Source organism: Oncorhynchus tshawytscha, linkage group LG13 (genome assembly GCF_018296145.1).
Source record: "Oncorhynchus tshawytscha isolate Ot180627B linkage group LG13, Otsh_v2.0, whole genome shotgun sequence".
NCBI classification, from domain to species: domain Eukaryota; kingdom Metazoa; phylum Chordata; class Actinopteri; order Salmoniformes; family Salmonidae; genus Oncorhynchus; species Oncorhynchus tshawytscha.
The window spans coordinates 11,749,268-11,776,847 of record NC_056441.1 but is presented as its reverse complement, the minus strand read 5'-3'; the positions used below and the strand labels follow the sequence as shown (position 1 = coordinate 11,776,847).

General features: G+C 44.9%; 1 protein-coding gene across 1 annotated transcript in view; it reads right to left on the bottom strand.

Annotated features, from left to right (window-relative positions):
- Positions 1-27,580, bottom strand: part of LOC112246006 (CUB and sushi domain-containing protein 3-like) — a 385,088-nt gene that overhangs the window by 347,453 nt on the left and 10,055 nt on the right. Inside the window, exons 3-4 of the mRNA XM_042295029.1 lie at positions 11,038-11,125; positions 8,678-8,802 (exon numbers count right to left, since the gene is read on the bottom strand). Coding sequence (XP_042150963.1) covers positions 8,678-8,802; positions 11,038-11,125 — 213 coding nt within the window. The remainder of the gene's footprint in view (positions 1-8,677; positions 8,803-11,037; positions 11,126-27,580) is intronic.

Below are 27,580 nucleotides of genomic sequence, written 5' to 3'. Positions count from 1 at the left end.
TGATAAAACGCCCTCCACGTTTCACTGTTGATAAAACTCCCTCCACATTTCACTGTTGATAAAACGCCCTCCACGTTTCACTGTTGATAAAACGCCCGGAACGTTTCACTGTTGATAAAACGCCCTGAATGTTTCACTGTTGATAAAACGCCCTGAATGTTTCACTGTGGATAAAACGCCCTCTACGGTTCACTGTTGATAAAACTCCCTCCACGTTTCACTGTTGATAAAACTCCCTCCACGTTTCACTGTTGATAAAACTCCCTGCACGTGTCACTGTTGATAAAACGCACTCCACGTTTCACTGTTGATAAACGCCCTGAACGTTTCACTGTTGATAAAACGCCCTGAATGTTTCATTGTTGATAAACGCCCTGAACGTTTCACTGTTGATAAAACGCCCTGAATGTTTCACTGTTGATAAAACGCCCTGAATGTTTCACTGTTGATAAAACGCCCTCCACGTTTCACTGTTGATAAAACGCCCTCCACGTTTCACTGTTGATAAAACTCCCTGCACGTGTCACTGTTGATAAAACGCCCTCCACGTTTCACTGTTGATAAAACGCCCGGAACGTTTCACTGTTGATAAAACTCCCTCCACGTTTCACTGTTGATAAAACTCCCTCCACGTTTCACTGTTGATAAAACTCCCTGCACGTGTCACTGTTGATAAAACGCCCTCCACGTTTCACTGTTGATAAAACGCCCTACACGTTTCACTGTTGATAAAACGCCCTACACGTTTCACTGTTGATAAAACGCCCTCCACGTTTCACTCATTTCACTTGTTTTCTCTCCTATTGTTGGTGTTTTATGTCCAGCGACATTCAGGCTGACCTTCTCCTGGGGGAAAATGAGCCAATTCAGCAGGAAGAATAAAGATTAGCTGGTCTGACTGGCGACTTGGAGGAACAAACAAAACTATAGCCACTGAGAATGATCAATGACATCATTAACCCTGAGCCAAGGTACTCTGCCTTTTTCCCTTCCGGTTTCAGCCCCTAATGTTTCCGCACACACACACACACACACACACACACACACACACACACACACACACACACACACACACACACACACACACACACACACACACACACACACACACACACACACACACACACACACACACACACACACACACACACACACACACACACACACACACACACACACACACACACACAGGAGTAAATCTCATCTCACACACCTACACACACAAACAGGAGTAATCTCATCTCACACACCTACACACAGGGACAGAGAGAAAAAGAGAGAGAGAGACACTCACACACCTACACACACGGACAGAGAGAAAAAGAGAGAGAGAGACACTCACACACACACAGGGAAAGTGGCTGCAGAATATTGCCTGCCTATTTCAAGGTGTAATTTGCAATACTGTCCACAGAAAACCTTGTAATACATAATTTACAGGCAGAAGCAGTGCTCTACACAGGATAGTTGTATTTTTTTAATTTAACTAGGCAAGTCAGTTAAGAACAAATTCATATTTACAAATGACGGTCTACCTCAGCGGATGCTGGGTCAATTATGCGCCGCCCTATGGGACTCCCAATCACGGCCGGTTGTAATGCAGCCTGGCATCAAACCAGGGTCTGTAGTGATGCCTCTAGCACTGAGATGCAGTGCCTTAGAACACTGCACCACTCAGGTGCCCCAGTTAGGAAGCCCCGTTTTATTGACATATATTTATACATGAATCACATCAATGATCCATCGTGTACAGATGTTTTAGTAGCTCAGGATTATAATTATAGGATATTATTAGTCAATATATATTTTTTAGTTTTAAATAAATAATTTTAAAGAAATAGCTGGATGTCCTGACACGTTCTAACTCATACTTTAACTTTACAATCATTTGAAGTATTACACTACATTAAAAGTATATTATGTACTGTATTGTTGAATTTGAAGTCTCTCTGTCTTTGGATGCGTCCCAAATGGTAGCCTATTTCCTATATACACTACGTGACCAACAGTATGTGGATACCTGCTCGTGTCATTCCAAAATCATGAGTATTAATACGGAGTTGGTCCCCCCCTTTGTTGCTATAACAGCCTCCACTCTTCTGGGAAGCCTTTCCACTGGATGTTGGAACATTGCTTCGGGGATTTGCTTCCATTCAGCCACAAGACCATTAGTGAGGTCGGGCACTGACTGATTTTTTTTTCATTGTCATGCTGAAACATGAAAGGGCCTTCCCCAAACTGTTGCCACAAAGTTGGAAGCACAGAATTGTCTAGAATGTCATGTTAAGATTTCCCTTCACTGGAACTAAGGGGCCTAGCCTGAACCATGAAAAACAGCCCCAGACCATTATTCCTCCTCCACCAAATTTACATTTGGAACTACAGTAAGCTTTGGGGCAGGTAGCGTTCTCCTGGCATCCGCCAAACCCAGATTCATCTGTCGGACTGTCAGATGGTGAAGCGTGATTCAACATTCCAGAGAACTTGTTTCCACTGCTCCAGAGTCCTTTGGCGGCGAGCTTTACACCACTTCAGCCGACACTTGGCATTGCACATTTTGATCTTAGGCTTGTGTGCTGCTGCTCGGCCATGAAAACCGATTTCATGAAGCTCTCGACTAACAGTTCTTATGCTGACGTTGCTTCCAGAGGCAGTTTGGAACTCGGTAATGAGTGTTGCAACTGAGGACAGACGATTTGTACTCACTGTGCACTTCAGCACTCGGCGGTGCTATGTTGAAAGTCACTGAGCTCTACAGTAAGGCCAGTCAACTGCCAATGTTTGTCTATGGCTGTGTGCATGGCGGTGTGCTCAATTTTATACACCTGTCTGCAACAGGTGTTGCTGAAATAGCCGTATCCACTCATTTCAAGGGGTGTCCAGATACACGTGTATATATAGTGCATTCATTTTCATTAGACACTGGTCAAAAGTAGTGCACTAAATAGGGAATATATTATCCTTCTAATTAAGTCCAACTGGCAGTGGTTACAGCAGTGTTATACGTTGTGATATCATAAACTGCCTGTGTGTATTTAGTCACCTCAACACTCGTCCCCACCTCTTCCATGCTTCAAAGACACTGCTAATCAGAGTAAAGTAGTGAAAAAAGTCTGAAGAATGCATCAGCATAAGGGCCTAACCATCTGTCTGTTTCTTGTCATGTGGCCATATGGCTCTAGTGTTTTACTAATGTAAATGTACTGAGATATGGTGGCAGATAAGTCATTTGTGGAACACAAGGACATTGTAGAGACAAAAAACAAGATTCACCAAGAGTGCCTGTGATTCACTTGTTTTGGTATACAGTAGTGAGCTGTTACGCTTTGGTTTGACGGGAGGTTTATCAAAGTTTGCACTTGCCAAATTGGTCACGCTTCATTGGCCAACAGAGAGGCTGTCAAATCAAGTGTTCACACTGAAAATTATTCAATGACTGCAGCGTTTTAGCATAACCTCTCCATCGAACGCCAATCTGTCACTGATTAATCATCAGCTCAAATTGAATCAAGGTAGAACACTGTAAAAGTCAGAGAACAGGATTACTCCACAAAGTATCATCATACTGTAGCAGCATCAAGGGATTCAGGATAATTCATTTCCATACATTTTGACCCTTGACCTACTCTACGAAGCTGAACAAAGCTCTAATTGCATCCCCCTCTGAGGGAACACAACAGCAGCGCTAAGTATGAAACATTTTAGACTGCTACATTAGAAAAACAAGATTAATCAAATCCAACTAAAGAGTGTGAAATGGTTTGAAGAATCCAGGTGGGTTTTAAAGTGAAACGTCCAGGCACTCAGGTGGGTTTTAAAGTGAAAGGTCCAGGCACTCAGGTGGGTTTTAAAGTGAAACGTCCAGGCACTCAGGTGGGTTTTAAAGTGAAACGTCCAGGCACTCAGGTGGGTTTTAAAGTGAAACGTCCAGGCACTCAGGTGGGTTTTAAAGTGAAACGTCCAGGCACTCAGGTGGGTTTTAAAGTGAAACGTTCAGGCACTCAGGTGGGTTTTAAAGTGAAAGGTCCAGGCACTCAGGTGGGTTTTAAAGTGAAAAGTCCAGGCACTCAGGTGGGTTTTAAAGTGAAACGTCCAGGCACTCAGGTGGGTTTTAAAGTGAAACGTGTTGGTATTTTTGATATGCTCTATGCCCAGCAAATAAGCCTTATAAATATATAGTTGAAGTCGGATGTTTACATACACTTAGGTTGGAGTAATTAAAACTCAGGCTAATTGACATAATTTGAGTCAATTGGAGGTGTACCTGTGGATGTATTTCAAGGCCTACCTTCAAACTCAGTGCCTCTTTGCTTGACACCATTGGAAAATCAAAAGAAATCAGCCAAGACCTCAGAAAAAAAATTGTAGTCCTCCACAAGTCTGGTTCATCCTTGGGAGCAATTTATAAATGCCTGAAGGCACCACGTTTATCAGTACGAACAATATTACACAAGTATAAACACCATGGGACCACGCAGCCGTCATACCGCTCAGGAAGGAGACACGTTCTGTCTCCTAGAGATTAATATACTTTGGTGTGAAAAGTACAAATCAATCCCAGAACAACAGCAAAGGACCTTGTGAAGATCCTGGAGGAAACAGGTACAAAAGTATCTATATCCACAGTAAAACAAGTCCTATATCGACATAACCTGAAAGTCCACTCAGCAAGGAAGAAGCCACTGCTCCAAAACTGCCATAAAAAAGCCAGACTACGATTTGTAACTGCACATGGGGACAAATGGAGAAATGTCCTCTGGTCTGATGAAACAAAAATAGAACTGTTTGACCATAATGACCATTTTTATGTTTGGAGGAAAAAGGGGGAGGCTTGCATGCTGAAGAACACCATCCCAACCGTGAAGCACGGGGGTGGCAGCCTCATGTTGTGGGGGTGCTTTGCTGCAGGAGGGACTGGTGCACTTCACAAAATAGATGGCATCATGAGGAAAGGAAAATTAAGTGGATATATTGAAGCAACATCTCAAGACATCAGTCAGGAAGTTAAAGCTTGGTCGCAAGTGGGTCTTCCAAATGGACAATGACGCCAAGCATAGTTCCATTTGGCTAAGGTGTATGTAAATGTCTAACTTCAACTGTTTCCATGACAGAACAAACTGATCTGCCACCAGGTACTACTTAGGCAAACAGCAAGCTTAGCTTTAGTTAACATTTTTAAAGATCACAACAGGACCTTTCCTAAATATCAAATGTATCTATGTGAATAGTGTATAAGAAGTATTTTTTTTGTCTCTCGGTGTCTTAACAGTAAATGTCTTTCTTATTTTTAATTTCATGTAATATTGTATTTGTGTTGTGTTGTCTACAACTGTTCTGTACTGTATTTGATGTTTTGTGTGAAACCCAGAAAGAGTCACTGCTGCATGAGAAAGACTTAATGGGGATACTAAGAGAAACGCAGAAACAGGGGTCTTATTAGACAGACTCCAGAGACAGGGGTCTTATTAGACAGTCCAGAGACGAGGGTCTTATTAGGCACACACCAGAGACAGGGGTCTTATTAGACAGTCCAGAGACATGGGTCTTATTAGACACACACCAGAGACAGGGGTCTTATTAGACAGTCCAGAGACATGGGTCTTATTAGACAGACTCCAGAGACAGGGGTATTATTAGACAGTCCAGAGACGAGGGTCTTATTAGGCACACACCAGAGACAGGGGTCTTATTAGACAGTCCAGAGACATGGGTCTTATTAGACAGTCCAGAGACAGGGGTCTTATTAGACAGTCCAGAGACAAGGGCCTTATTAGACAGTCCAGAGACAGGGGTCTTATTAGACAGTCCAGAGACAAGGGTCTTATTAGACAGTCCAGAGACATGGGTCTTATTAGACAGTCCAGAGACAGGGGTCTTATTAGACACACACCAGAGACAGGGGTCTTATTAGACAGTCCAGAGACAGGAGTCTTATTAGACACACACCAGAGACAGGGGTGTTATTAGACACACACCAGAGACATGGGTCTTTTTAGACAGTCCAGAGACAAGGGTCTTATTAGGCACACACCAGAGACAGGGGTCTTATTAGACAGTCCAGAGACAGGGGTCTTATTAGACAGTCCAGAGACATGGGTCTTATTAGACAGTCCAGAGACAGGGGTCTTATTAGACAGTCCAGAGACAAGGGGTCTTATTAGACAGTCCAGAGACAGGGGTCTTATTAGACAGTCCAGAGACAAGGGTCTTATTAGACAGTCCAGAGACATGGGTCTTATTAGACAGTCCAGAGACAGGGGTCTTATTAGACACACACCAGAGACAGGGGTCGTATTAGACAGTCCAGAGACATGGGTCTTATTACACACACACCAGAGACATGGGTCTTATTAGACAGTCCAGAGACAGGGGTCTTATTAGACACACACCAGAGACAGGGGTCTTATTAGACAGTCCAGAGACAGGGGTCTTATTAGACACACACCAGAGATATGGGTCTTTTTAGACAGTCCAGAGACAAGGGTCTTATTAGGCACACACCAGAGACAGGGGTCTTATTAGACAGTCCAGAGACATGGGTCTTATTAGACAGTCCAGAGACAAGGGTCTTATTAGACAGTCCAGAGACAAGGGTCTTATTAGACAGTCCAGAGACAAGGGTCTTATTAGACAGTCCAGAGACAAGGGTCTTATTAGACACACACCAGAGACAGGGGTCTTAGTTTTAGTTTATTTTTTAGTTTATTTTTTATTTTTACAGGGACAGTGCACATTAATCAACGTTTCAGTAAAAGTGCCGGTTTTAGCCAGCCGGCTAATTTTCAACCGCAGTCCCTGGGCAGGTTATTAAAAACAATTACAATATAGACAATAGTAACATAGAACAAGCAAGACATAGCAACATAGGACAAGCAAGACATAGCATACAGACAGAGCAACATAGAACAAAAAGCAGCAAGACAAAATTCATAAAAGCAACAAAGTGTTTCCACACCTCACAAGCTACAGACAACAGACAACATGGAGAGCGGCAACACACAGCTAGGGACCATGTTCACAAATCTGATTGACCTTTAGCCATGTCTTCAAGCATTTTGTGAAAGTGTGATATGTGGTGCAGTTATGTGTGTCTGATGGCAGTGTATTCCAGACATGGGAAGCTCTCACAGAGAATGCAGATTTACTAAAGGTGCTTTTCCTTAGGGGAACTATACTGTCACCTCTCATGGCAGACCTTGTGGATCTGCTGCCATATGTCTGGGTTTTCTGTTTAACAAAAATATTGAGTGGAGGGGGAGCCAGGCCATTAAGGATCTTGAATACAAGACATGCGTCGGTGTATTGCACTTATTAGACAGTCCAGAGACACGGGTCTTATTAGACAGTCCAGAGACAAGGGTCTTATTAGACACACACCAGAGACAGGGGGCTTATTAGACAGTCCAGATGACATGGGTCTTATTAGACAGTCCAGAGACGGGGGTCTTATTAGACAGCCCAGAGACAAGGGTCTTATTAGACAGTCCAGAGACAAGGGTCTTATTAGACAGTCCAGAGACATGGGTCTTATTAGACAGTCCAGAGACATGGGTCTTATTAGACAGTCCAGAGACAAGGGTCTTATTAGACACACACCAGAGACAGGGGTCTTATTAGACAGTCGAGAGACATGGGTCTTATTAGACAGTCCAGAGACATGGGTCTTATTAGACAGTCCAGAGACAAGGGTCTTATTAGACAGTCCAGAGACATGGGTCTTATTAGACAGTCCAGAGACATGGGTCTTATTAGACAGTCCAGAGACAGGGGTCTTATTAGACAGTCCAGAGACAAAGGTCTTATTAGACACGCACCAGAGACAGGGGTCTTATAAGACACACACCAGAGACACGGGTATCCTATGGGCATTGATCAGGCCAGTCAGTGTACAGGTTTGCATCACAGCCAGACAAGTAACACGAAAAACAATCAAGAGGTCAATGCTTAATTAATGATGGGGGAGGAGGGAAGGGAGAGAGAGAGAGAGAGAGAGCGAGAGAGCGAGAGAGAGAGAGGATAAAGACTGTCTGGTCTCCCAGTATGATGCAGAAAAGACAATAAAGACCTGTTGGATAGCACACAACCTGAGCATGGGGCAATTGGAAGGCAGAAGGAAGGGTATGGAAGATGCTGGAAGTTTACGGATCCACAAATGTGGGTCGTCCTAACCAGTCCAGAGACCTCACACTGGTAGTCTGGGATTGGTTGATCAATGTGTGTGTGTGTCACAAAAAAAGGACCAGGCACACAGGTGGCACAGGAACCCCAAATAACCTGTCTGCCTGTCACACCGATCCTCCCCTGTGGTAACACTGACTGATCAAACCTCAGCGTATCTCTGATACATTGCTATATTAATATGAACATGAGACTAAATACAGAATTCTCTTTCAAATCAATCTCACAGCCAAACCAAGACCCCAAAATGTCTGTCAGTTGAAAATGACAAAGTACCCTGACATTTCATTTCCATGAGTGCTCCATATCTATATTCTCCATACATTTTGGGACCCAGGAGCCAAGGGTTGCTTCCCCAAAATGGCACCATATTCCCTACATAGTGCACCACTTTTGACCAGGGCCCTATGAGCTCTAGTCAAAAGTAGTGCATTAAATAAGGAATAGGGTGCCATTTGGGAGGCAGACATGCAGGCAGTTGCCAGGGACGCTAACTAACCTTTGCAGACGGGGCGGTGGTCACTCCAGGCAGCGAACACCTCGGCCACCCTCTGACAGGTGATGGTCTTGGAGCCCTGCAGCACATGGTCCTCATCACAGAGGAACTGGACGGTAGCCCCTATGCTGTTGTTGAGAGAGAGGGAACACACGCACACACACACACACACACGCACACGCACACGCACACACACACACACGCACACGCACACATGCACACATGCACACACACACGCACACACACGCACACACACACACACACACACCACATGAAAGAAAAACAAACTATTTCAGTTTATATTTGACTTTAGACAGTAATAGAAAATACCTTCCCACTAGGCTCATGTGATGTTTGACTATAGTGCTTTTTAACACAACAAAGCCTAAGTACTGTATTTCTGTAATAACAGCGTGTTATTGAACTAGAAAAACCTCATACGTCAATACATCTGCAAACAATCTCATCTTTGATTTTCCGACACTTATAAAAAAATGGCTGTTTTGAGAGACCTTCGATTTGTTTGAAGCTCAAACTCATGGCTCGGGTAAGATCATTCAAAATCCTTCAGATGAAATGCTTTCAGAAACTATTCACCTTGTTCAGATTAACACAAACAAATTGCGATTCACACTGAAAGAGATTGCGTGATGTTATAGAGAAATAAGCCATAAATGAGAGGGTAAAAAGTAAGTGTGGAACAGCGGTCTAAGGCACTGCATCACAGTGCAAGAGGCGACACTACAGACCCTGGTTTGATTCCAGGCTGTATCACAACCGGCCGTGATTGGGAGTCCCATAGAGCGGCGCACAATTGTCGTCCGGTGTCGGCCGCCAATGTAAATAAGAATTTGTTCTTTAACTGACTTGCCTAGTTAAATAAAGGTTACATAAAAAAAAATGTTTTGATATTGGCATCTCTTAGCTCTATTCAAATAGAATACATCATCACAGCTAGACTCATCAGGGTCTGTATTCATTAAGAGTCTCAGAGTAGGAGTGCTGATCTGGGAGCAGGTTCCTCAGGTCCATTCATTAGATTCTATAAGGCTACACTGATCCTAGATTAGATCAGCACTCCTACTGGGAGATGCTTTATGACTACAGGCCCGGAGCTCAATACTGGCCGTATACGTTTTTCACCCATTGAGATCCTGCTGTCAATAATCCACAGTGAAGTGGTGTGTGTGACATTGAATGAACACTTGAAGATGAGAGGCGAGGGAGAGAAGTGATTCACATTCAGTTTGAGCGATATTAGAGGCTAGTGTCATAATCAGGTTGAACTGTATTCCTGGGCTCTGTGTCACACTCATGACACTGCCTTCATACTGATACCTGACTACTGTCCGTCTACAATCCATGTCCAGGGACCTTCAACTGTCAATAACAGGTGATGGGGCTCTCGGAGAATATAGGATGCAGCTTTTGTCTTTTCTCGTGAAGGACCAATCATCTTTGCTTTACCTATCTGCCTTGTCTAGGAATATAAATAACTCAGAACTAACATAATATTTGTTTTCCTTTTTGTTGTTCTTTGTAGTTGGTGAGGTACACACAACTGCACCATGTACCGTATGTACAGGTAACTGCCAAGGCAAGGAAAAGACTTGAGTTAATGAGGGATACAAACTATATTGAAAGCAGGTGCTTCTACACAGGTGGGGTTCCTGAGTTAATTAAGCAATTAACATCCCATCATGCTTAGGGTCAGGTATAAAAATGTTGGGCAGGCCATTATTTTTTATCTGCAATGGCTATGCCCCCCATCCACAGGGTACGGGTGGTCACTGAATGGTTTGATGAGCATGAAAATGATGTTATCCATATGCCATGGCCGTCTCAGTCACCAGATCTCAACCCAATTGAACACTTATGGGAGATTCTGGGGTGGCGTCTGAGAAAGCGTTTTACAACACCATAACAAAACCATAAAATGATGGAATATCTTGTGGAAGAATGGTGTTGCATCCCTCCGATAGAGACTTGTAGAATCTATGCCAAGTTGCATTGAAGCTGTATTGGCTGATACCTGCATAAGCCACCTGAGAGGTGCGTAGGGTTCCCAAAATTCCCAGGATTTGCAGAAAATCTGGTTGGTGAAGAATTCCTGTTAATTCCCTTCTGATTCTTGGAATCTTCCGAATGGGATTTCTGGGAAACCTGGGGATTTGGGAAAGTTACAGGAATTTTGCAACTGTAGAGGTGGCCTGACACAGCCTGTACAAAACCAGTGCCCCGACACAGCCTGTACAAAACCAGTGTCCTGACACAGCCTGTACAAAACCAGTGTCCTGCCTCTCCTGGCCCAGTGGGTGGTGCTATGTTAGTAGGGGTCCATTCTTCACCCCAAAATGACCTACCTAAAGTCGGAGCCAATCCTTTTGCCGTTCTCTGGCTCCCCCGGGTCGGGACAAGAGTTGGACGCCTGCTTGATGCCCCCCTCATTCACTGGACAGGGGGAGATAAGAGCAGAGCATTATGATATATACAGGAGAGCAGTCAGAGAGGGCCAGAGAAAGAGCACAAGGGGCTCTATCTCATGCTGGCCCTGTGCCTCTGTTCTTAAACAATAGTCACTACACCAACACTTAGCATGTACATGGTCTTAGGTGAACAGCAAGATGGTGGAGGAGAAGCGATGCTGAGAGGACAGTAGACTTACATGGACCATCTAGATTCTAGAATATGGCACTGGTTTCTCTGGGATATTATGTTAATTATAGCTAAATATTCATGCCCTGCGTTCGTCACATCCCACTGGACACACACTGGTTGAACCAATGTGGAATAGACATTGAATTGACATCTGTGCCTAGTGGGATACTACATTTCAATATTCCAATAAGAATGAAAGGTCATGGTAATTCATATGACTGTAGGGCTGTTTGAAAGGTTAGATGTTTAGATACTGTTGCTCTGCATGGATGAATAAGGTGAACCCTATCCTCTTCACTGACTAGTGACTCTATGCTACTCTCGCTATGTCCCGAGTACATTGGAGCTGGACGTGTTTGTAGGAAATGAGGTAAGAGCAGCATTGACCTTAGCATCCATGGAGTTTCATGTTTTATTAATGTGCTTTCATTTTTCTCCTCTGAGCTTTACGACTGTTGTGGTGGTGGTCACGGGCCTTGTGGGTGACATGAGGATGATTCATTTGGATCACTTTCCATCTGAGGCTGAGAGTGGAGTGTCAGTTTTTATTTTCCCTCTGACAGAACCCCACTCACACCATGGGCCATTAACGTTCTCCACTCACCCTGGTCTGACTAGAGGGAGAGGAAAGGAGGGGAGAGGGAGAGGAGAGATATTTTGGTATTTTGTTAGGATCCCCATTAGCTGTTGTGAAAGTAGCAGCTACTCTTCCTGGGGTCCACACAGAACATAGAACATGACATAATACAGAATATTAAAAGAGCAGAGGAGGAGAGAGGAAAAAGAGTGGGAGGAGAGCTGGAGAGGAGTGGGAGAGGGGGAGGAGAGGAAGAGGAGTGGGAGAGAAGTGGGAGAGGGAGAGGAGAGGAGTGGAAGGAGAGAGAGAGAAGAGTTGGAGAGGGAGAGGAGAGGAGTGGGAGAGGGAGAGGAGTGGGAGAGTAGTGGGAGAGGAGTGGGAGAGTAGTGGGAGAGGAGTGGGAGAGGGAGAGGAGTGAGGAGAGGAGTGGAAGGAGAGGAGGGGGAGTTGGAGAGGGAGAGGAGTTGGAGAGGGAGAGGGAGAGGAGAGGAGAGGGAGAGGAGAGGAGAGGAGAGGAGAGGAGAGGGAGAGGAGAGGAGAGGAGAGGGAGAGGAGAGGGAGAGGAGAGGAGAGGAGAGGAGAGGAGAGGAGAGGAGAGGAGAGGGAGAGGAGAGGAGAGGAGAGGAGAGGAGAGGGAGAGGGAGAGGAGTTGGAGAGGGAGAGGAGTTGGAGAGGGAGAGGAGAGGGAGAGGAGAGGAGGAGGGAGAGGGAGAGGAGAGGAGAGAGAGGGAGAGGAGAGGAGAGGGAGAGGAGTTGGAGAGGAGAGGAGAGGAGAGAGGAGAGGAGAGGAGAGGAGAGGAGAGAGGAGAGGAGAGGAGAGGAGAGGAGAGGAGAGGAGAGGAGAGGAGAGAGGAGAGGAGAGGAGAGGAGAGGGAGGGAGGGAGTGGGAGAGGAGTGGGAGAGGGGAGAGGAGAGGGGAGAGGAGAGGAGAGGAGAGGGAGAGGAGTTGGAGAGGGAGAGGAGTGGGAGAGGAGAGGAGAGGAGAGGAGAGGAGAGGGGAGGAGAGGAGAGGAGAGGAGAGGAGAGGAGAGGAGAGGAGAGGAGAGGAGAGGAGAGGAGAGGAGAGGAGAGGAGAGGAGAGGGAGAGGGAGTGGGAGAGGGAGAGGAGAGGGAGGGGAGTGGGAGAGGGAGGGGAGAGGGAGAGGAGTGGGAGGAGAGAGGGAGAGGAGGGGAGAGGGAGAGGAGAAGAGTGGAAGGAGAGAGGGAGAGGTGAGGGAGAGGGAGAGGGAGAGGAGAGGAGAGGAGAGGAGAGGGAGAGGAGAGGAGAGGAGAGGAGAGGAGAGGAGAGGAGAGGAGAGGAGAGGAGAGGAGAGGGAGGAGAGAGGAAGCGGAGTGGGAGAGGAGTGGGAGAGGGAGAGGAGTGGGAGGAGAGTGGGAGAGGAGTGGGAGAGGGAGTGGAGTGGGAGAGGTTAGAGGGAGAGGAGAGGAGTGGGAGAGGAGTGGTAGGGGGAGAGGAGAGTGAGGAGAGTGGGAGGAGAGGGAGGAGAGAGGAAGCGGAGTGGGAGAGGAGTGGGGAGGGATAGGATTGGGAGGAGAGTGGGAGAGGAGTGGGAGAAGGAGAGGAATGGGTGAGGGAGAGCAGAGGAGTGGGAGAGGGGGAGGAGAGAGGAAGAGGAGTTGGAAGAGAGAGGGATTTGAGAGGGAGAGGGAGAGGAGTGGGAGGAGAAAGGGAGAGGAGTTGGAGAGGTAGAGGAGTTGGAGAGGGAGAGGAGTGGGAGGAGAGTGGGAGGGGAGTGGGAGAGGGAAAGAGGGAGGAGGGGAGTGGGAGAGGGAAAGAGGGAGGAGTGGAGAAGGAGAGGAGAGGAGTTGTAGAGGGGGAGGAGTGGGAGAAGAGAGGGAGAGGAGTGGGATAGGAGAGGCAAAGGAGAGGAGTGGGGGGGAGAGGGAGAGGAGTGGGAGAGAAGAGAGTGAGAGGGAGAGGAGTGAGAGAGGGAGAGGAGTGGGACAGGAGAGAGGGAGAGGGAGATGAGTGGGAGAGGGAGAGGAGTCGGACAGAGAGAGGAGAGGAATGTGATGAGAGAGGAAGAGGAGCGGGACAGGTAGAGAGGAGAAGGGGGAGGAAAAAGGGAGGAGAAGGGAGGAGAGGAGAGAAAGAGGGGAGGAGGGGAGAGAAGAGGAGAGAAGAGGGAAGAGATGGAGAGAAGAGGGGAGGAGAGATGAGAGAAGAGGGGAGAGGAGAGGAGAGATGAGAGAAGAGGGGAGAGGAGAGGAGAGGAGAGGAGAGGAGAGGAGAGGAGAGGAGAGGAGAGGAGAGGAGAGGAGAGGAGAGGAGAGGAGAGGAGAGGAGAGGAGAGGAGAGGAGAGGAGAGGGAGAGGAGAGGAGAGGAGAGGAGAGAGGAGAGAAGAGAGAGAGGAGAGAAGAGAGAAGAGGGAGGAGAGAAGAGAGAAGAGGAAGAGGTAAGAGGAGAGAAGAGAAGAGAGAAGAGGGAAGAGAGAAGAGAGAAGAGGTAAGAGGAGAGAAGAGAAGAGAGAAGAGGGAAGAGAGAAGAGGGAAGAGGTAAGAGGAGAGAAGAGAGAAGAGGGAGGAGGAGAGAAGAGAAGAGAGAAGAGGTAAGAGAGAAGAGAGAAGAGGGAAGAGGGAGAGAAGAGGGAGGAAGAAGCAGGGCTAGTATCTCCACCAAGCTGTCCGACCATGCATCTCAAAGTTTTACAGTTGTTTATGACTTTCAGATAGAATGTGCATTTTAATTAAATTAGCTTCGCTGTGATAAAGACTTTGGTCCTGAGGGGTTGGAAGTAGTTTGTATTCTTTTTGAAGTTCAGGTTAATATTAAAACCGTAGTCAAACTGAATTACCATTTTGTGTTGCTCACTAAGCAACCTCTTCGTAAGATACATGTATACTACCAACACAGTGACATCTCTGTCAATAGAAAACCATGTCCATTCACATCTCCTTCCCAAAATAGCTCTATGGCGTAATGACAAGCACACTCAAGTCTTGCCACACTTAGTTGTCCGAACAGGTCTTCTAGGATGTTCTTCCAGCTGTTCTGTCCTATCTATGTCTATCTGAACAGATGGTGTCCATTACTATTGATGTGTCTATGTGGCATGACATGAACACTCCGCTGAGTGCTGATCCTCCGATCCGCCAGTCCTAGCTCCATCTCTGTGTCTTGTTTATCTGCTGCCTAATGGGGGATGCCAGTACATAGGGTCAGAAAGCAGATAGCTAGCTTGCATAATTCATAATGATGGTGAATTAGATGGGTGGCTGGGTCTACGACACAATGGCATGTGTTCCAGATGGCATTCCACTCCCTATATCAGGCATGTGTTCCAGATGGCATCCCACTCCCTATATCAGGCATGTGTTCCAGATGGCATCCCACTCCCTATATCAGGCATGTGTTCCAGATGGCATCCCACTCCCTATATCAGGCATGTGTTCCAGATGGCATCCCACTCCCTATATCAGGCATGTGTTCCAGATGGCATTCCACTCCCTATATCAGGCAAGTATTCCAGATGTCATTCCACTCCCTATATCAGGCAAGTGTTCCAGATGTCATTCCACTCCCTATATCAGGCAAGTGTTCCAGATGTCATTCCACTCCCTATAGCAGGCAAGTGTTCCAGATGTCATTCCACTCCCTATAGCAGGCAAGTGTTCCAGATGTCATTCCACTCCCTATAGCAGGCAAGTGTTCCAGATGTCATTCCACTCCCTATAGCAGGCATGTGTTCCAGATGTCATTCCACTCCCTATAGCAGGCAAGTGTTCCAGATGGCATCCCATTCTCCCTATATCAGGCATGTGTTCCAGATGTCATTCCAGATGGTTCCAGATTCCACTCCCTATATCAGGCAAGTGTTCCAGATGTCATTCCACTCCCTATATCAGGCAAGTGTTCCAGATGTCATTCCACTCCCTATAGCAGGCAAGTGTTCCAGATGTCATTCCACTCCCTATATCAGGCAAGTGTTCCAGATGTCATTCCACTCCCTATAGCAGGCAAGTGTTCCAGATGTCATTCCACTCCCTATAGCAGGCAAGTGTTCCAGATGGCATCCCACTCCCTATATCAGGCATGTGTTCCAGATGGCATTCCACTCCCTATATCAGGCAAGTGTTCCAGATGTCATTCCACTCCCTATATCAGGCAAGTGTTCCAGATGTCATTCCACTCCCTATAGCAGGCAAGTGTTCCAGATGTCATTCCACTCCCTATATCAGGCAAGTGTTCCAGATGTCATTCCACTCCCTATAGCAGGCAAGTGTTCCAGATGTCATTCCACTCCCTATATCAGGCAAGTGTTCCAGATGTCATTCCACTCCCTATATCAGGCATGTGTTCCAGATGTCATTCCACTCCCTATAGCAGGCAAGTGTTCCAGATGTCATTCCACTCCCTATATCAGGCAGATGTCATTCCACTCCCTATATCAGGCATGTTCCAGTGTTCCAGATGTCATTCCACTCCCTATAGCAGGCAAGTGTTCCAGATGTCATTCCACTCCCTATATCAGGCATGTGTTCCAGATGTCATTCCACTCCCTATATCAGGCAAGTGTTCCAGATGTCATTCCACTCCCTATAGCAGGCAAGTGTTCCAGATGTCATTCCACTCCCTATATCAGGCATGTGTTCCAGATGTCATTCCACTCCCTATATCAGGCAAGTGTTCCAGATGTCATTCCACTCCCTATAGCAGGCATGTGTTCCAGATGTCATTCCACTCCCTATAGCAGGCATGTGTTCCAGATGTCATTCCACTCCCTATAGCAGGCATGTGTTCCAGATGTCATTCCACTGTGGCATGTGTTCCAGATGTCATTCCACTCCCTATATCAGGCATGTGTTCCAGATGTCATTCCACTCCCTATATCAGGCATGTGTTCCAGATGTCATTCCACTCCCTATAGGCATGTGTTCCAGATGTCATTCCATGTGTTTCCAGATGTCATTCCACTCCCTATAGCAGGCATGTGTTCCAGATGTCATTCCACTCCCTATATCAGGCATGTGTTCCAGATGTCATTCCACTCCCTATATCAGGCATGTGTTCCAGATGTCATTCCACTCCCTATATCAGGCATGTGTTCCAGATGTCATTCCACTCCCTATATCAGGCATGTGTTCCAGATGTCATTCCACTCCCTATATCAGGCATGTGTTCCAGATGTCATTCCACTCCCTATATCAGGCATGTGTTCCAGATGTCATTCCACTCCCTATAGCAGGCATGTGTTCCAGATGTCATTCCACTCCCTATATCAGGCATGTGTTCCAGATGTCATTCCACTCCCTATATCAGGCATGTGTTCCAGATGTCATTCCACTCCCTATAGCAGGCATGTGTTCCAGATGTCATTCCACTCCCTATATCAGGCATGTGTTCCAGATGTCATTCCACTCCCTATATCAGGCATGTGTTCCAGATGTCATTCCACTCCCTATATCAGGCATGTGTTCCAGATGTCATTCCACTCCCTATATCAGGCATGTGTTCCAGATGTCATTCCACTCCCTATATCAGGCATGTGTTCCAGATGTCATTCCACTCCCTATAGCAGGCATGTGTTCCAGATGTCATTCCACTCCCTATATCAGGCATGTGTTCCAGATGTCATTCCACTCCCTATATCAGGCATGTGTTCCAGATGTCATTCCACTCCCTATAGCAGGCATGTGTTCCAGATGTCATTCCACTCCCTATATCAGGCATGTGTTCCAGATGTCATTCCACTCCCTATATCAGGCATGTGTTCCAGATGTCATTCCACTCCCTATATCAGGGGTCTCCTACCTTCTCTATCATGAAAGCTACTTTTCAAAATGTAAACAACGAGCTACTCATCTTTTTTCAAGCTTTCAAATTTGCACATTCTTCTCTTCCCCAGGTCATTAGCGTACAATATACAGTGTACCTGGTAAAATACTGGTTAATAAACAAATCTAGACAACTCTAAAGGGTTCCCTGTAACTGTTTTCTCAGTTTTAATTTTCCTGGATTTAGATTTATTTTATATTTTTTTTACTCTCAAATTTACAATTGTTCACAGATAAAAAACGAAATATGATGTTCTGAGTCCATGTCAATGATTAAATCACCTACTTTTTGGTCTGGAAGAAAACTAATGATTTTTTAGTGTAATTTTTTAGTGTAATTCCCCTTTAATTGCACATCTAGCCCTTTAATTGCGCATCTGGCTCTTTAAACACCTCTGGCCCTTTAATTGCACATCTATCAGTGAGGAATGTGCCAGTCTAGTGATGCTTCTGTACTGGTGCTGCTCATTTTATGGGAAAGTTTGCAAATAACAAATAATAGAAACAAATGATTTACTTACTCATGATATACTTCTGCCAGGTAAGCCTACTTTGCAGTTATTATTTAATTGAGGGGGTTTTGGGGAAATGATTTCTGTCAACCTACATGATGGTTATCACATGGAGTAACAGACAAACACGCCCACCACTCAGACAGACAGGGACAATATTGCTGGAAATTAATTTGCAGATAGGTTTGGCTTTTTTTAAACCAATAGTGGCTAACCAGGGGTGGGATGATATCAATGTTGCATTGATTAGATAGTAGCTGGGAACTGAAGGTGTCTGATTCTTGTGAGATATGTTCATGACATTATGTGGTGGAAAACATAAAGAATTGCATTTACTTTCAGAATTGTTTGGCGAACGACTCATATGTGGGCTGTGAGCTACTGGTAGCTCACGATCGACCTGTTGGAGACACCTGCCCTATATAGTGCACTACTTTTAACTAGAGCCCTCTGGGCACTGAGTCCTATGCACCCTGGTCAATAGTAGTGCACCACATAGGAAATAGGGTGACATTTGGAACGTACACAATATCCTGACTCTTGATTCCTGATTCCTATATCATTTCTCTTGGGTTTAGTACGAGGAGCACATCATGTTGCGATGAAGAAAGGAACCAATAAGGACAGCAGGAGGAACAGAGGGAGCACACAAGCATTTAATAGAAGAGAGATCCATGGCAATTTAATGTTCAGGGACTGTAATGAAATGGACCCCAAGACCATAAAACAGCCTCAAAACGTCAGCTGGGGAGCAGTTAGAAAATGTGTCTTCAGAAATGCAGTAGGGCTTGTCCTGAAAAGTAGTGAAACGGGTCTTATACCACCCATGTTGTTTTCATACATATTGGAAGAGATTTTTCCAATTTTTATTTTAATAAAGAGTGAGGTAGGATGGCAGTGGAGAAAGAAAGAGACAGATTATGTTAATTGGCAACTGACTGGATGATACTGGGGTAAAATAGTGAGAGATTGTATCAGAGGGCAGTAAACTGGGATGATAGTGGGGTAAAATAGAGAGAGATTGTATCAGAGGGCAGTAAACTGGGTTGATAGTGGGGTAAAATAGAGAGATTGTATCAGAGGGCAGTAAACTGGGATGATAGTGGGGTAAAATAGAGAGAGATTGTATCAGAGGGCAGTAAACTGGGATGATAGTGGGGTAAAATAGAGAGATTGTATCAGAGGGCAGTAAACTGGGATGATAGTGGGGTAAAATAGTGAGAGATTGTATCAGAGGGCAGTAAACTGGGATGATAGTGGGGTAAAATAGTGAGAGATTGTATCAGAGGGCAGTAAACTGGGATGATAGTGGGGTAAAATAGTGAGAGATTGTATCAGAGGGCAGTAAACTGGGATGATAGTGGGGTAAAATAGTGAGAGATTGTATCAGAGGGCAGTAAACTGGGATGATAGTGGGGTAAAATAGTGAGAGATTGTATCAGAGGGCAGTAAACTGGGATGATAGTGGGGTAAAATAGAGAGAGATTGTATCAGAGGGCAGTAAACTGGGATGATAGTGGGGTAAAATAGAGAGAGATTGTATCAGAGGGCAGTAAACTGGGATGATAGTGGGGTAAAATAGAGAGATTGTATCAGAGGGCAGTAAACTGGGTTGATAGTGGGGTAAAATAGAGAGATTGTATCAGAGGGCAGTAAACTGGGTTGATAGTGGGGTAAAATAGAGAGAGATTGTATCAGAGGGCAGTAAACTGGGTTGATAGTGGGGTAAAATAGAGAGAGATTGTATCAGAGGGCAGTAAACTGGGTTGATAGTGGGGTAAAATAGAGAGAGATTGTATCAGAGGGCAGTAAACTGGGTTGATAGTGGGGTAAAATAGAGAGAGATTGTATCAGAGGGCAGTAAACTGGGTTGATAGTGGGGTAAGATAGTGAGAGAATGTATCAGAGGGCAGTAAACTGGGATGATAGTGGGGTAAAATAGAGAGAGATTGTATCAGAGGGCAGTAAACTGGGATGATAGTGGGGTAAAATAGAGAGAGATTGTATCAGAGGGCAGTAAACTGGGATGATAGTGGGGTAAAATAGAGAGATTGTATCAGAGGGCAGTAAACTGGGTTGATAGTGGGGTAAAATAGAGAGATTGTATCAGAGGGCAGTAAACTGGGTTGATAGTGGGGTAAAATAGAGAGAGATTGTATCAGAGGGCAGTAAACTGGGTTGATAGTGGGGTAAAATAGAGAGATTGTATCAGAGGGCAGTAAACTGGATTGATAGTGGGGTAAGATAGTGAGAGATTGTATCAGAGGGCAGTAAACTGGATTGATAGCGGGGTAAGATAGTGAGAGATTGTATCAGAGGGCAGTAAACTGGATTGATAGTGGGGTAAAATAGAGAGAGATTGTATCAGAGGGCAGTAAACTGGATTGATAGTGGGGTAAAATAGAGAGAGATTGTATCAGAGGGCAGTAAACTGGGTTGATAGTGGGGTAAGAGAGTGAGAGATCGTATCAGAGGGCAGTAAACTGGGTTGATAGTGGGGTAAGAGAGTGAGAGATTGTATCAGAGGGCAGTAAACTGGGTTGATAGTGGGGTAAGAGAGTGAGAGATTGTATCAGAGGGCAGTAAACTGGATTGATAGTGGGGTAAAATAGAGAGAGATTGTATCAGAGGGCAGTAAACTGGGTTGATAGTGGGGTAAGAGAGTGAGAGATTGTATCAGAGGGCAGTAAACTGGGTTGATAGTGGGGTAAGAGAGTGAGAGATTGTATCAGAGGGCAGTAAACTGGGATGATAGTGGGGTAAAATAGAGAGAGATTATATCAGAGGGGTAAACCAGATTCAAACCTAATGTGACGTGTGGCCAATAGACCAGCCAGGCAACACAATATGGTTATTTTTGAAACAGTATATCCCCTTGACATATACAAAACAAAATCAAAAATGGGGGAAAAAATGATGGTAAAATGCAATGAGTCGCACAGAACAAGAATGAAAAAAAAAAAGTACTTGATAGAAGGTCAAGTTCTGGAAATCACTGGAAAACAATGGTTCCTTGCTCAACAGCCATTCTTAAATAGAATATGCTAAGAATCAAATCAAATCCAATTTTATTGGTTACACATACACTACAGTTCAAAAGTTTGTGGCCACTTAGAAATGTCCTTGTTTTTTCAAAGAAAAGCACAATTTTGTCCATTAAAATAACATCAAATGGATCAGAAATACAGTGTAGACATTGTTAATGTTGTAAATGACTATTGTAGCTGGAAACGGCAGATTGTTAATGGAATATCTGCATAGCCGTATAGAGGTCCATTATCAGCAAGTCCAACTGGCAGCTTCATTAAATAGCACCCGTAAAACACCAGTCTCAATGTCAACAGTGAAGAAGCGACTCCGGGATGCTGGCCTTCTAGAGTTGCAGAGTTCCTCTGTCCAGTCTCAACATTAACAGTGAAGAGGTGACTCTGGGATGCTGGCCTTCTAGAGTTGCAGAGTTCCTCTGTCCAGTCTCAACATTAACAGTGAAGAGGTGACTCCGGGATGCTGGCCTTCTAGAGTTGCAGAGTTCCTCTGTCCAGTCTCAACATTAACAGTGAAGAGGTGACTCCGGGATGCTGGCCTTCTAGAGTTGCAGAGTTCCTCTGTCCAGTCTCAACATTAACAGTGAAGAGGTGACTCCGGGATGCTGGCCTTCTAGAGTTGCAGAGTTCCTCTGTCCAGTCTCAACATTAACAGTGAAGAGGTGACTCCGGGATGCTGGCGTTCTAGAGTTGCAGAGTTCCTCTGTCCAGTCTCAACATTAACAGTGAAGAGGTGATTCCGGGATGCTGGCCTTCTAGAGTTGCAGAGTTCCTCTGTCCAGTCTCAACATTAACAGTGAAGAAGCGACTCCGGGATGCTGGCCTTCTAGAGTTGCAGAGTTCCTCTGTCCAGTCTCAACATTAACAGTGAAGAGGTGACTCCGGGATGCTGGCCTTCTAGAGTTGCAGAGTTCCTCTGTCCAGTCTCAACATTAACAGTGAAGAGGTGACTCCGGGATGCTGGCCTTCTAGAGTTGCAGAGTTCCTCTGTCCAGTCTCAACATTAACAGTGAAGAGGTGACTCCGGGATGCTGGCCTTCTAGAGTTGCAGAGTTCCTCTGTCCAGTCTCAACATTAACAGTGAAGAGGTGACTCCGGGATGCTGGTCTTCTAGAGTTGCAGAGTTCCTCTGTCCAGTGTCTGTGTTCTTTTGACCATCTTAATCTTTTTTTTATTGGCCAGTCTGAGATATGGCTTTTTCTTTGCAACTCTGTCGCCTCTTCACTGTTGATGTTGAGACTGGTGTTTTGCAGGTACTATTTAATGAAGCTGCCAGTTGAGAACTTGACATTCTAATATACTTGTCCTCTTGCTCAGTTGTGCACCAGGGCCTCCCACTCCTCTTTCTATTCTGGTTAGAGACAGTTTGTGCTGTTCTGTGAAGGGAGTAGTACACAGATGTGTACAAGATCTTCAGTTTCTTGGCAATTTCTCACATGGAATAGCCTTCATTTCTCAGAACAAGAATAGATTGACAAGTTTCAGAAGAAAGTTATTTGTTTCTGGCCATTTTGAGCCTGTAATGGAACCCACAAACGCTGATGCTCCAGATACTCAACTAGTCTAAAGAAGGCCAGGTTTATTGCTTCTTTAATCAGAACATCAGTTTTCAGCTGCGTTTTAACATAATTGCAAAACGGTTTTCTAATGATCAATTAGCCTTTTAAAATGATAAACTTGGATTAGCTAACACAATGTGCCATTGGAACACAGGAGTGATGTTTGCTGATAATGGGCCTCTGTACGCCTATGTAGATATTCCATAAAAAGGAGCGCGTCCAGCAGACTACAACATCTCGGCACTGCCATGGATCGCGTCCGGCAGACTATGGATCGCTCGGAGAGAAGAGGAGTTCCTCCAGCGCCTCCACCAGCACCACCAAGGGCACCACTACTCACCCCTCCTTCACCCGGTCCCAGTGGGATTCGGCTCGCTCTTCTGAGGGAGTATGATGGGACGGGTTCGGGATGTCAGGGGTTCCTACTCCAGCTGGAGCTCTACCTGGCAACCGTCCACCCGGCTCCTTTGGGCCGTGAGAGCGTGCCCGCCCTCGTCTCCTGTCTCTCAAGGAAAGCGCTGGAGTGGGCCAACGCCGTATGGGGGGAAGGAGAAGGGATGACTTACCAATTCTAGGATTTCACCCAGTTTTTGACAACCCGCCCGAGGGTAGAGAGGCGGGTGAACGTCTCGTCCACCTTAGGCAGGGGACAAGGAGCGCACAGGAGTTCACTTTGGACTTTGGAACCCTTGACCGCCGGCGAGGGATGGAACGACAGGGCCTTGATCGATCACTACCGCCGGGAGTTGGCCTGCAGGGACACCACTCTCACCTTTGACCAGCTGGTGGACCTGTCCATCCGGTTGGATAACCTGCTGGCTACCCGCGGATCGGGGTCTGTCGATTTCATCCCCCAGCATCACCGTTCCTATGCCCATGCAGCTGGGAGGTGCTGCACTTAGGGTGACCGGAGGAGGGACCGGTCCATGCACCATCTGTGGCCACAGAGGGCACACTGCCGGTCGGTGCTGGGGAGGTTCCTCTGGGAGTTGACGCAGCGGTCAGTGCAATCTCGTGTCCTGAGTTTTCCCCGAATTCCCAGCATAAGGCGCTCGTAGATTCAGGCGCAGCTGGGAACTTTATTGACAGATCATTTGCCCATAGTTTAGGGATCCCTATTGTTCCAGTGAATATGCCCTTCCCTGTTCACACCCTAGATAGTCAACCATTAAGGTCAGGGCTAATTACCACTGGGCATGGTGACGCAGGAGGGTCACAAGGAGAGAATCAGTCTCTTCCTTATTGATTCTCCTGCGTTTCCCGTGGTGCTGGTCCTACCCCGGTTGGCCTGTCATGACCCCACTATTTCGTGGCAACAGAGGGCTCTCACGGGGTGGTCACAAAGTGCTCGAGGAGGTGTTTAGGGGTTTCTGTTGGTGCGACTATGGTGGAAAGTCCAGACCAGGTCTTCCACGTGCGCATCCCGTCTGAATATGCCGATTTGGCTCTCGCCTTCTGTAAGAAGAAGATGACACAATTACCACCCCATCGAAGGGGGGATTGTGCGATAAATCTCCTGGTAGACGCAGCACTTCCCAGGAGTCACGTGTATCCCCTGTCACAGGAGGAGACGGCGGCTATGGAAACATATGTCTCTGAAACCCTGGGGCAGGGGTACATTCGGCCCTCCACCTCACCTTCCTCCTTGAGTTTATTTTATTGTGAAGAAGAAAGATGGAGGTCTGTGCCCGTGTATTGACTATCGAGGTATCAACCAGATCACTGTTAGGTACAGTTACCCGCTACCTCTCATAGCCAGTGCGATTGAGTCCATGCACTGGGCGTGCTTCTTCACCAAATTGGATCTCAGGAACGCTTACAACCTGGTGCGTATCCGGGAGGGAGACGAGTGGAAGACGGCTTTCAGTACCACCTCAGGGCACTATGACTACCTCCTTGTTCGGGCGGTGTTCGGCGGTCGACTTCACCGGTCTTCTAGCCATCGCCTTTCATTTTCCATTTTTTTGTCTTGGTTTTCTACACACCTGGTTTCATTCCCCAATTACATGTTCATGTATTTCACCCTCTGTTCCCCCATGTTTTTGTGCGTGATTGTTTCTATGTCCATTCGGTACGCTATGGCTGGTTTTCGACGGGTGCTGTTTACACCCGTGCGTAATTGATTACCGTTTATTGTTGGTCAAGTGTATGTTTACCGTTTGCCTTTATTTTGAATAAAGTACGTTGCTCACTCATTCTGCTCTCCTGCGCCTGACTTCATGCACCAGCTACACCCACCTTTTGACAATAGTTGGTGCCAGGCACACAGGTTTGTGTCAAGAACTGTAACGTTGCTGGATTTTTCACACTCAACAGTTTCCTGTATATATCAGGAATGGTCCACCACCCAAAGGACATCCAGCCAACTGGACACAACATGGGCCAGCATCCCTGTGGAACGCTTTCGACACATTGTAGAGTCCATGCCCCGACGAATTGAGGCTGTTACAAGGGCAAAAGGGGGAGGTGCAACTCAATATTAGGAAGGTGTTCCTAATGTAGGTAATTACATGTGTATACCGTGGGCCTACATATAGTTGATTCCTCTGAACATTGGATATATCTGTCAGGTGCCATTTGGCCTGGTATAGGGTATAAAGTGTGATGCTCAAAGTGTGGACAAGGGTGTAAATGACTAATGGACCAAGTAAGAACTTTGCGAATGGTTGATGATGTATGTGTTTATCAACCAGGACAAGACACTAAAAAAGGATGTAATTTATATGCATTTCCACTAGAAATGTTTAGAAGTTACTTCTTCATTTTTACTGTGACTACTGTTCTACCTTTTAAGAGTATACAACCTCTTAAAGATGACAGATGCAAACTTTGCACTGGTGCAAAAAAACTCAGTCAATCACACCAAAAAGTGTCTCATGTACACTATGTAATCCTGTACAGAGTATAATAGACCAGACATAACTGGGTCTTTCACTGTGTCTCACTTTGACAGTGCTTTAAGAGAGCACCCAGTGCCTAGTTCAGATATTTACTATGGTCAGACTTCTGAGTAAATGTCCTTTATCTAAAATGGTGGCAACCATAAAAACAAATCAGAATGAAGCAAACCTGCTGATGTGTAAAACAATCCAAACAAATAGATTCATGATGATTGGAGAACATTTTAGGAACTACAGAGAGGAGGAGATGCTGACACTGCTGTCTCCCTCCAGCCCAGAAAAATGCTGGAGTGAAGCTCAAACTACTTCCTGAAAGTAGTAGTCAGTGTCAGTCAAGGGGAAAAAACACACAAAAAAACACCAGACAACACATTTGTTTTTTTTACCCCAAGATTAAGAAACATCTGTATGTAAAAAATAACAACTGTGAGAAACTGTTCCCCTTTGGGGGAGGCAGGTAACCTAGTGGTTAGCTTGTTGGGCCAGTAAACGAAAGGTTGCTAGTTTGAATCCCAGAGCTGACAAGGTACAAATCTGTCGTTCTGCCCCTGAACAAGGCAGTTAACCCACTGTTCCTAGGCCGTCATTGTAAATAAGAATTTGTTCTTAACTGACTTGCCTAGTTAAATAAAGGTAAAAACTGAAAATAATAAAATAGATGGGGATTACAATGCCTAAAAGGGTGAATCTGGGATTCTGAAACAAAGCAATCACCCTGCCACTTATTCTGGAAAGTCAGTAATGTAAAATAAAATACAATGATATGTAAGGAGCCCAGATTGCCCTTCTAAAAATGGAATAATTGTAGAGCACACAAGAGCAGGATCATCTATCTATGGTAATGTCTTAACATTATGTCAATCAACGTTATCTTTCAATGTCTATCAATGTTATCTTTCAATGTCTATCAATGTTATCTTTCAATGTCTATCAATGTTATCTTTCAATGTCTATCAATGTTATCTTTCAATGTCTATCAATGTTATCTTTCAATGTCTATCAATGTTATCTTTCAATGTCTATCAATGTTATCTTTCAATGTCTATCAATGTTATCTTTCAATGTCTATCAATGTTATCTTTCAATATCTATCAATGTTATCTATCAATGTTATCTTTCAATGTCTATCAATGTTATCTTTCAATGTCTATCAATGTTATCTTTCAATATCTATCAATGTTATCTATCAATGTTATCTTTCAATGTCTATCAACGTTATCTTTCAATGTCTATCAATGTTATCTTTCAATATCTATCAATGTTATCTATCAATGTTATCTTTCAATGTCTATCAATGTTATCTTTCAATGTCTATCAATGTTATCTTTCAATGTCTATCAATGTTATCTTTCAATGTCTATCAATGTTATCTTTCAATGTCTATCAATGTTATCTTTCAATGTCTATCAATGTTATCTTTCAATGTCTATCAATGTTATCTTTCAATATCTATCAATGTTATCTTTCAATATCTATCAATGTTATCTATCAATGTTATCTTTCAATGTCTATCAATGTTATCTTTCAATGTCTATCAACGTTATCTTTCAATGTCTATCAATGTTATCTTTCAATGTCTATCAATGTTATCTTTCAATATCTATCAATGTTATCTTTCAATATCTATCAATGTTATCTATCAATGTTATCTTTCAATGTCTATCAATGTTATCTTTCAATATCTATCAATGTTATCTTTCAATATCTATCAATGTTATCTATCAATGTTATCTTTCAATGTCTATCAATGTTATCTTTCAATATCTATCAATGTTATCTATCAATATCTATCAATGTTATCTATCAATGTTATCTTTCAATATCTATCAATGTTATCTATCAATGTTATCTATCAATGTTATCTTTCAATGTCTATCAAT